This window comes from Daldinia childiae (genome assembly GCF_008694065.1).
Source record: "Daldinia childiae strain JS-1345 chromosome Unknown Scaffold4, whole genome shotgun sequence".
In the NCBI taxonomy this organism is placed as follows: domain Eukaryota; kingdom Fungi; phylum Ascomycota; class Sordariomycetes; order Xylariales; family Hypoxylaceae; genus Daldinia; species Daldinia childiae.
The window spans coordinates 1,967,723-1,979,161 of NW_022984645.1; the positions used below are offsets into that span (position 1 = coordinate 1,967,723).

Genomic DNA, 11,439 nt, shown 5'->3' on the forward strand with positions numbered 1-11,439 from the left:
ATATGATCGTAGGTTTCGTTTTTGTTGGTTGCAGTAGTCTTTTTCTTGTATTTGGAAGAGGTTAGCATTCCCCAAGCCGCCAAGATGTCGATTCTAGACCCTCCTTCGTAAACGTCTAGCTTCCTCGTTGGTTCGTAGTATAAACGATTGCTTTGTTATTGGCTATGTCAGCATCATAATATCGAATAGACCAATGATAAGTGTTATGGCGCAAAGCGGCATAGTGGTGTGACTAGGTTACTCATGCTTGGCGGCTTATGATTCCGACAGGCGAGTCACCTAACGGGGTAAGATCACCATACGATAGCCTAGCTAAGGATCTTATGTAGCATTTGCTGCCATCTCATTCGACTAGGCGACTGGATGCTGAACGGTCTGATCGGTCTGATCTGGGTAGGTAACGTCGTGATGCTGATAGGGAAACTGAGGGGCAAAATGACAAAGGGTGTAGGATTCATACGTATTAGAGCTGAACTTTTTACCGTTTTACTTTCTTCCACTGTTTCGCGCCACATATAATTCGTAGCATCCCCCAATCCTTCCTTTCATGTGATATTTCTTGCTGGGGATTGGCTCATCTCTGATGTTATTTAGAGCAGTATTCTACTAATTTACTACTACAATTGTCCTGACTTGGTGGTTTCGGTTTTGGGGGAGAAAAGTCATCGAGTAGTAAAAATTACGTAGCATTCTCATCATGGCGAACGACGCGACCGGCGACGGCGCCGTGGCCACCCACAATAGCCCTCCTACTGCTGAGGAAAAAGTTCCGCCTGCGTCGGATCTCAAATCTACCGGTTCGGGTCTGGGCTCAGATATAGATGATCGTATCCGTGGACCAAATGGCGAGGAATATCCCACAAAAGAAGAACTCGATACTCTACGTCGAGTCAAAGGTCCTATTAATTTGATTATCTACACTATCGCTTTTATCGAACTTTGCGAACGATTTGCTTACTATGGAACTACTGCTGTCTGTACGTCTACTGTAGCTACCTACGTTTCCGATTTTTTATACCGGATTTAACTAAATATTGGATAGTCGTCAACTTCATTTCGCAACCTCTCCCTACCGGTTCTACCACCGGAGCCGGCGGCACGGACCTACAAGCTGGTGCTCTTGACCAGGGTCAGCAAGCTTCGACCGGTTTAGTGCTGTTCAATTCTTTCTGGTCTTATCTAATGCCTTTGCTTGGTAAGTGACATTATAGCATCGAATATAATTATGGCTGACGTTAAACTCTTGTGTTATAGGTGGTTGGTTGGCCGATACATATTGGGGCAAATATAAGACAATCCACGTTGCTGTCGTGGTAGCTCTGTTTGGCCATATTATTCTCATCGTTTCAGCACTGCCGCCAGTGATCGCTAATCCGAGAGGCGCGCTCGGTTGTTTCTCTGTCGGCTTGATTTTCTTCGGAATTGGTGTTGGTCTTTTCAAAGCTAACATCTCTCCTATGATCGCTGAGCAGTATGAAAGCACGCAACCGAGAGCTATTGTCAAGACTTTAAAGAGCGGCGAACGCGTCGTAGTCGATCCCGTCTTGACAATTTCTATTATCTATATGCGATACTACTTTTTCATCAATGTCGGATCATTGATTGGCTCTATTGCGATGGTGTACGCCGAGAAGTATGTCGGGTTTTGGCTCTCCTTTGTTTTGCCTACAGGCCTATTCATTCTCTGCCCCATCGTCTTGGTTGCTTTCAAGGCCAAGTACGTTCGTCATCCACCAACAGGCTCAGTTCTTAGTAAATCAATCGCCCTGGTTGGTTTATCGATGAAGGGGCGTTGGTCTTTAAATCCTATCACCACTATCAAACACATTCGTGAGCCCGGTTTTTTCGAGAGGGTTAAGCCGAGCAATATACCTGAGTCCGAGCGCCCAGCCTGGATGACATTTGATGACCATTGGGTCGATGAGGTACGCCGTGGTTTCAAAGCTTGCAGCGTTTTCGTCTGGTATCCGATCTACTGGCTTTCCTATAACCAATTAAACAATAACCTCGTCTCCCAAGCTGCAACAATGCATCTTGGAGGAGTGCCGAACGACGTGGTTTTCAACCTCGATCCTTTCGCCCTACTAATCTTCATCCCTATCTGCGACAAGTTGATTTACCCCGCCATGAGACGCGCTGGTATCCATTTTACCCCTATCAAGAAAATCACGACCGGTTTTGCCCTGGGAACTTTAGCGATGACGGTTGCCGCTATTATCCAACATTACATATATATGCAAAGCCCGTGCCGAAGCCGAGATGGTTACGGATATGTCGATGACTGCAGGGCGCATCTCGGACTTCCAGCTGATGCTCCAGAGTCTTTATATAAACCTAATCTGTCAGTCTGGATTCAGACGCCTGCATATGTCATTTTGGCACTGGCTGAGATCTGCTCGTCGATTACCGGTCTCGAGTATGCTTTCACGAAGGCGCCGAAGAATATGCGAGGTTTTGTCACTGGTATCTTTTGGTTCTCTCAAGCTTTCGCATCTGCCATTGGCCAGGCCTTCGTTCCTCTCGCTACTGACCCCAACCTCGTATGGTTATACATGACGATTGCTATTATCTCAGCCCTGGGCGGTGTTGGGTTTTGGTACAACTTCGCGAGCTTGGATCGCGAAGAGGAAGCTCTGAATGCACTCCCTGACAGCTTGTTTCAGGGAAGTCAAACTCAGGATGTAGATTTCGCTGCTCTCGAAGCGGCGCAAGTGGAACAGGAGAAAATTCGGCACGCCCAAGGACTAGATAAGGCCCCTTAATCAAAGGGCATTCCACTTGCATATTGCACTATGTATCCTATATTAAAGATAAAATACCCAGGGTGCGAAGTGGGCCAGCTATTTCTTACTACCTAACATCATAATAACTATTACCATCCATTCTCGGTTAACGATATATAAAATCTATAGGTTTCTGATAAGTGATACCTAATATATAGAGTTCCAAATCTAACTTACCTCCTAATACCTTCATGGCGCGAATACTTTAGTTAACCGGTATACTGAAGTATGTAACTCATGTCATAGCGGGTACAGTTGACACAACAATACATGTATACCTAGGTATGCTTTCGGATTCGCCACCAGGTATAGCATGACGGAAAATAACCTCGGTTCTAAGTCTGCATAAGATTTCTCGAAACGTAGCTGTTATATAGGTATTTGGCCTTGAATCATCAAGCAGCCGCAGTCATACTCACGCTAGGCCCATTTATAATGAATGGTAGTTGACAATCATTCGTTAGTGGATTGATAAGCCCTTCTCTCTGTTGAAATGAGTGGTTGAGGGACTACTTTCGGGTACAGTGCGTGGTGTCTTGGCGTGGAATATATACCTTAGGTACATATAAGGACTCCCCTCCTCACTCATATTGTTGATAGGCAAGGTCAATATATAACATACGACACATATACCGTAAGTATATTTCAGTACTCTCGAGTCACATCTGTACTATTAACGAAAAGAGAAGATAATGTGAGCAAAACATCTCAGATACTAACTATTAACTACGAACGTAGATAGCACAGAGAACTAGAATTGTTGTTTGGGTCATCGGGCGTGTAAGTATCACCTGAGCAAGCTCGCTTCTGCCCTACAGCTCAGAAATTATCGGCAGAATACATGACCCCCTATCCCCCTTGCAATCGAATCTATGGGATGTAAGTTCCGCAGTATGGGCAGTCACGCCCAGAGAAAACCCATATTACGGAACCCGATGTTAGGCATTTTGGGCAACGCTTGCCTGGAGCCTACGATTGGAAATAGTTAGATTAGCATGAGTTGCATTAGAAGTACAGGTACTAAACTAGATTAGTTACCTTTCCAGCAGTAGATGAGCTGCCGGAGCCAATTGAATTAGCTTGTTGGCTTGCCGTGCCTCCTTCGCTACATTGGGCCAATCCAGCAATTTTACTTGTAGAGTTTCCTTGCGAGATTGCCATTGTGATTGAAGATGGATTTAAAAAGGTGTTGTGTATGAGTTTGATACTACAGGAATCATGGTTTATCATCATGACGACCCGTAAATCAAACTAAGGAATGACAGGCTCAATTTCATGGTGCGCCTTTGTCTTTGATTTCGTCTCATAACTGACATATACCATGACATTAGCGTATGTTCTTAGACTATCGACTTAGGCACACATCAGTCCTTTATCCATAACTTCTTACTAATAATAGGTTGGTTAGTAGGTATGTTAGAAAACTTATCTCTAGTGAATGGTCCAACTACGAAAGCAGACGTCCTATGAACAGTTTTAGTGATTTGGTTAATAGACTTAACTTCCTCATGAGTGAATAGTTAGCGATAAAAGCTTACTAGGAAAGTACCTAGTTAAGATGAACATAATGTAAACCATAAAAACCTACACTAGGTTATTTTGATTTTAAAATATCTTAATTACTCCTCTTTTTAAATACAGATATGATTCACTTGAATTGTTTTGTCTTAGTATTGTGATGCTTGCGAGAAGCTATGAGGCTTGAAACCTTGGTCTGTATGAGCATTGATAAAGAAGAATTGTAAATACTCCTAGATACGTTTAGAGACCTCTATTCATTTCTTAGCGGACTTCTTGGGGAAAACAGAAGAAAAAGCTTTGGTTGAAGCTCTGAGTTGGTATATTGTTAAACGTCATAGAATCGCAATCCAGCCCTCCTATATTTCCCACCCAACCTCTCTTGTTGAATCTGCGGTGATTAAAACCGATCCGATGAGTTGAAAAGGCAGTATTTCCAAAGTCTAGCAAAAATAAAGACGAGCCACATTGAATTCTACCAGCCTCAAGAAACTCGTGGATCTCCAAATTCAACCAAATCTAATGTTTTGTTGGATTTCTCTACATTTAGATATCCTCGGTCTGCTGAGCCATATGATCAGACACAGCGGGTGATAGCGGCATGGAACAGCCGCGAGGTCTGGATTGAATGGTCCGAAAAGCCTTCTAGTGATTCACGGAAGCACGTGGCAAACCCGCTCCATGAGGAAATGCCACCGGCTTTTCGAGCCCCTCGATGTCTAGGTTATACTAAATATCAAAGAGAGCTAGGTGAAGTAGACTTTGGGATCATCTTTGAGAACCCTGGACCGAATGGAGATTCGAACCTGGTAACGCTTCGCCACCTATTGAGTAGCTGCCCGAAGCTAACCATAACGACGAGAACATCACTTTCCAACGCCCTTGGCGACTATCTGTTTAGCCTCCACACAATAGACTGGATGCACAAGGGACTCAGAAGCGACAATATTATATTCTTCGACACGGGACTTATTGAACCAAACCTTAGCTCGCCGTACGTTACAGGCTATGACCTTTCCCGACTAAGCGACATACCCGAAACGACTGGGAAACCCCCCTTTGTCCATCGACTGACACTTATCAGCATCTCCACGCAGTTTGGCAGGGGAAATAATCTCTACTATAAATTGTACGACGTATATAGCTTGGGTGTTGTTATCATATAAATTGCTTTACGGAAGCCTATTGAGACGATCTTAAACATCGAAGACTTAGCGACAGGGGAACTTAATAACTTACGAAACGTACGGAGGAGACTACTAGATTTATCGGATGATAATGCCGAAGAAAGCAAAAGTACATCGATATCCAAGGACTCTGAGTATCTGGTGAAAGTTATATGTGAATTTGGAGATTACCACCACGATACCGTGGAGATATGTCTTCGCGCAGACGAGGTAGAGCAGCCGATGTACAGAGGGGAGTCTCAAGCTTCTGTTACGTCTCGGATGCGAATAATGTTCAAGAAACACGTTATAGATAAGCTTCGGTTCATGAAAGAGGTACTAGGTAGCTCAGGTCAAAACGCTTTGCTATAATCGCTTTCTTTTCTAATCATGTTAAGGAAGGGATCATGAGGCATTTCCGATTCCTCGAAGACTCGGTCGGTACGTTCAGTATCATCGATTTATTTTCTATCTGAGTGTCATGTCGATGATATGCTAGGGTTCTATAAATAGGGTATCTATGATATGAAAGTTGTTATAAAGCTCTAACTGGATTTGACGGATAAGAACTCTGACTACCTACCAGATAGGTACCCAGGGGGGGTGGTGAGTAGGTCGACTATGGCGAGAGTTGAGCAAGTAGTTAACGATGGTCAACTACCCTAATCCAACTATCCTACATCGTAATGTATCGACCGTCTTCTCGACACTGTCGCCCATATAGGGGCGCTAAGCTGCGTTTTGATTTGCTACTAAAATTTGGTCGGGTGATGTCAACCAAAATCAAGCTACAGCTAAGTCCATACTTGATTTGATGTTAGGGACTCGGCTAGATTCGATATCGTTAATGTCAATGGTCCTTTCGCTATTATTTCGTCTCTATCATGGTGACTTGTGGCTCGAGTAGCTCAAACACCGATGGTAATGGGGTCTTTTCAACCCACGCTCGTATCCCTTTAGCGAACAGAACAGGATCCTGCAAATTCCACGCGTGAATAGCTTCTCTTACTACAAACGCGCGGGACCCCCTGCCTTCGTTTGTGCCCAATGACTCCAATAACTGACCCATTTCTCGCATACCCTCGACATTATCCTGCTTGCCTCCGGCGACCAGGGCGATCCTTTTATCTTTCTTTCCAACCTCTACCATGTCATCTCTGCTCCAATTACCCGTATCACGAGTCCCTGCTTCGAACAATTGTGATTTATTATTTCGCTTAATTTCTTTCACAAGGTCTTCATTTTGATACTCCGGGGCCCATCCTGTTGCTTTGAACAACCAGCTTCTCGGGCTATATAGTAGAACCGATAGCCCCATATGTACAAGCTTCGGCTGGGAGTTTAGGCTCTTCCATAAATCGTTGACTGGAGTAGCGCCTGACAAGAAGGCACTCATAACAACATCTGGATGTCGTTTTATTATTTCCATTGCTATAAATCCACCCGTTGACAATCCAACGAGATGTGCCCGTCCGTCGTGAGCATGTTCCCGGATTATTTGGGCCACGAGATCAGCAGCTAAGACGAATGAGAAAGGTTTAACATGACGTGAGCGCGAGTGCTCCGGTAAATCGGGTATGAGAAGATGGTATTCGGAAAGCTTGGGCCAACAATGTTGCCATTCAAGATGAGAGCTCAACAAGACGTGTAGCATCACGATCGTAATGGGCGCAAGAGAATTAAGCGAGGTAAAGAACAAGCCATCACTTTCCGATACGCTTTCTGTAGTCCAGCTACTGGTAGACATCGTCCTACTACCTATAGGTAATGTAACATCTCTACTCCGCCAGCTACTGCTGGTAGTTGCCGAAGATATGACCCTGCGCATCGTGGCTAGTGTGGCCTTGTGATTGTATGATAAAGTCTTGGAACCGCCGGACCGTTGCCTAACTCTCACTTAGACACCGTATCCATAGGATAAATCGTATAATTATCGCGAAACTCCGTGTTAAGGTATATTACGAAAGAAATCAATATCCTTGTTGTACTCAATTGTGCCGCAGTCATTGGAGAAGCGATATGAAATTTGCGGCGTAGCGAGGAAATAAACGTAGTTCCACTCGACCGTTGAGCCAAACGTTTATCAGGATTCCAGAACCACTTCCATCACCTGATTTTATTTTATTTTTTTCTACGCTCAGCTTGCTCTGCGAACGCCGCCTCAACGCCGAGGCCGTTACATGGTAAGTTCTCCAGACTTCCCTCGCCTGACATAGTGGGCTCTCGGAATGTCTGGATCCATCGAAGCGCATTAATGTTGCTCGAAGTCCAACATACTGGAAGAAAAAGAAGCTTAGCGTCATAAATGTGCCGGCATAGTCGTTTTCATTGGCCGGTTTCGTTGATGAATGAGGAGAAAGTCCATTCCTAGATTAGCGACTAAGGAAAATGATACGCTTTCAGATAAACCCACTGACTAGTAACGCACGGTCTTCAGACAGATCAGGTTTCATTCCATGTTATGTACGTAGTGATTTACTCTAGGGTGAGACCATATCGGGATAACCCTTGTATCAGGGGTGCTTTGATCTCACACGTGAGGTTCAAATATTATAAGACAAGGGCCGAGGTTTATAAAATACTTAAGGGTTTATGAAAGCAGAAAATTGTATCTTAAACGTAGCTGTATTATAAAAAATTTAATGTGTCTTTTGGGTCATATCAAAACTCGTATCTTACCATCACCGCACGGATCGATTCAGATATCACTAATCAAAATACCTTTGGTATTTCTCGATTCGGTCAGTTCTAGGATTAGTCCGAGGTAGATGTCGTATATCTTACACTAGGTTCACGTAATTTAACGTAACATGGCACGGTAATAATGTTGTAGCCAGCATTATCGGTCTCGTACCAGGGACTCGGATCGTGGAGTTCATCTACAATCTAGTTAGATTTCGGGAAATCCCGACGATGAAGGCAACACCAGTCTCTTGTTCTACTGACAAGCCGCGGTCCCAAAGAATGCATGCTGTCTTATTGTCCCGATATTATGCCCTGATGAGTAGATAGTCTCCGAACTAGCGAACTAAAACCCGGCCCAGGGACTTGGGTTACGAATGGCAGTCTAACAAGGATAAAATTAAGAAGTAGAGTGGATTCTTTATGTAGTTTCGATCAAGCTAGTCATCTAGTTCTATCTTAGGATAAAACCAGAATGGGGGTTGATATATTATATCATCCACTCAAAACTACTGCACCAAATTTCGTCCAGATTGGTTGACATCGTGCATTCATATATATCTTAACTGTTATTAACTTAAGAATTCCTCTCACACCTCGTTTCAACTTTTGTTAGGGGCTACTACTCTAAGAATCAATCATATTAGCACCCTGTTCTTAGAATGGCCTATCGTCTTAACACTGAGTAGTAGATTCCCTAGCCGCCGGAGCTAAGGAAGACGGCTATAACGGTAGTAAGCTTGAGGTACAAATCGACAATATATCGGAATAACCTTTCACCATGGCCCTCATTACCGAAGCAACTATTCTATACCTCGAGTAGTAGTACTCGACAACGAATATACCCAGGTACCAACCATCCACAACGCCATGTTCAATGTAGACGAAATATAAATATTATTAATTAGGTACATACTAAAGCATAACAAATAGCATCGCTAATAGCAAACATCAGCGAGAATCCACAGCTGCTAAGTAGGAAACCTCCTAAGTTCTTTCTACTTTTATAATTGCAGGCTTCGGTCGTTGCACTGAGCTTCCAGAGAATAGAGACTTAGACTTTTGTTTAAGTAAGTCATACACGCCTATGTCAGCTACTGGCGTTGTCGGCGTACCGGTAATGATGCTGGTAACAGTGTTGGAGGTTGATTCCCAATCTAATAGATGTCCCTCATCATCCGTCTTGCCCGGGGCCAGCTTACTAGACTGACAGCCGCTGCGAAGCTGCTCCGCAACGTAACCGTAGCTTTCTCGCACTTTGAGCCAGAATGGACGCAGAACAGGAAGGCAGAGCGAGAAGATGGCTAATTCAGGCTCTAGGACACGGAGGTGCATATCACGACTGCCGTAGGAGACTACTGTAGCCGTTATAGACTTGTCTGCACGTAGAAGAGCGTGTATTCGGATGCAGGAGACCACAGTGACGCTGGGATTGACATTAATTCCTGTGACATATAATTTATCGGACGGCTAACTTACCACATTCCCAGACCAAATAGTATCGTCAGATTTATCTTAGACCTAATCCTCATCTTCAGCGTCCAGATAGGCCGTATGGGTAGAAGTAGGACGACGGCATTTGTGATTACATTGAAAACTGCATTTCCAATGTCGATCTTCTTATTATCCACAACGTGACCGAATACTGGCTTTCCCCAGACGTCTGACGCGACCTCCGAAAGGGTGAAGACTTGTACATATACTGATATATACGCCAGTAATATGAGAAAACTGATGATCAGGCAGAGTACTCGGAACGACCTATGGATAAATATTCTCATGTATAAATATATGGCGCTGAGTTTTGTGAAGCACATGGAAGTCAAATAGAGGGATTCGAAAACAAGGAGTATCTAGTATAAATGTATTAGCATATCTCATAAGGATTTAAGTAACCCTCAAATAAATATACTTACACAGAGAATACCCCTGTCGATTCGGTCTGGCGAAACACGATAATATCCTCCATTCCATACTAATTAAAGGTTAGCAGAGCCGCCTCTAAGGTGAGAACTTGACATACAATAGATAGAGACCGCAAATAATGCAACCTCCAGAACAACAGCAATCAGGATAAACCCATCGTCCCATCCAATACCTTTCGTCAATATCCTGCAATGGAAACGTAGCCCAACTGCGACCAGGCTGATAATGAATACGGTGCAGCTGATAGCGAACACAGGCACATCCATATTATTGCGGGCTGAGGTCGAGCGACCGAAGTTTTACTGTATTTGACGCTATAGCGCATTTGAAATTGATATATATAATTTTCTTAAACGGTCATAATGATAGATTTGCCTTGGTGCTTCGTGATTCAAGAATTTCAGTCACATTGGTTGGAGTTGCGCACACTCGTGTAGGCATCGTGTAGGCAGGAGGCTGAGGCCAACTCATAGCCTTGCATCGTGTGTCGCACACCAACAATTCAGATCATATGTACCATGAATCTAATTGTTAATGTTAGTGAATTCAATTTTATCTTCTAAGGGTTCAAGTCACTATCAGTGGATTAATAGATCTAAATCAGTGAATAAGTGTTAAATGTATCCTAGTAGTTAGATTTACTCCAGTATCTTAACCAATCCGGTATTAGAGTCGCTCATTACTTAAGCCTAATTGATTGTTTTTGAATCATTATTTAACTGTCTTGGCTGTTTCCTAAATTATTGTAGGATAACGTCACCTGTGACTGTACTACACAGCGCATAGACCTAATCTCTTAGCAAGGCCATCATATTTTAATACCCTTACCTGTGATCCTTATCATGTAGGTATCAAGTATGAAACCACGTCTTGAATTGATAGATAAGAGGTAGTTATTAAGTGTCTGTAGAGTAAAGGCCGCGAGTATTGAGATAATGCCAACTAGGTAAACTTTCGTTGTGGGGATATAATGAAATACACTACTTAGAAGATAGGATAAATGTCTGCGAAAGTACTCAACGTATGGCGAGGTATGATATATTGGTAAGACAGATATAAATTCAAAATAAGGTGTAGTTACTAAAGAACATAGCAATGACCTAGATTTTCTAATAGCGAGAAATGCACCTGATAAGCTTCGAATGTTCAAAAAAATATAATATAATATAACTATCTAGGTGGCTATTCTCAGGGTTAAAAGTATTCAATGAGTTATCAACGTCACGGACAACTTGACAGTACTTGCGCAAGGAAATAATTGAGTCTAGAAAACATCAAATCAGTTAGTTTCTCTACTTCCCCCATCCTCCTAAGATCATACTGGTTATGGATCTTGGGTATGCTATAGCTTAAATAACCTATAC

At 43.2% G+C, this 11,439-nt stretch overlaps 2 protein-coding genes across 2 annotated transcripts; one reads left to right on the plus strand and one right to left on the minus strand.

Moving 5' to 3' along the window:
• Positions 1 to 697: 697 nt before the first annotated feature.
• GL218_04849 (putative peptide transporter ptr2) lies at positions 698 to 2,762 on the plus strand (the record flags this gene model as incomplete). The annotated part of the gene is made up of 3 exons (XM_033581479.1): positions 698 to 977; positions 1,043 to 1,195; positions 1,255 to 2,762. 3 exons carry the CDS (start codon positions 698 to 700, stop codon positions 2,760 to 2,762), a joined length of 1,941 nt encoding a protein of 646 aa, XP_033435149.1.
• Positions 2,763 to 6,335: 3,573 nt separating this feature from the next.
• Positions 6,336 to 7,214, minus strand: GL218_04850 (uncharacterized protein; the record flags this gene model as incomplete). Its single annotated transcript, XM_033581480.1, has 1 exon — positions 6,336 to 7,214. The coding sequence occupies one exon, from the start codon at positions 7,212 to 7,214 to the stop codon at positions 6,336 to 6,338; it is 879 nt and encodes a 292-aa protein (XP_033435189.1).
• Between the last annotated feature and the right edge of the window lie 4,225 nt (positions 7,215 to 11,439).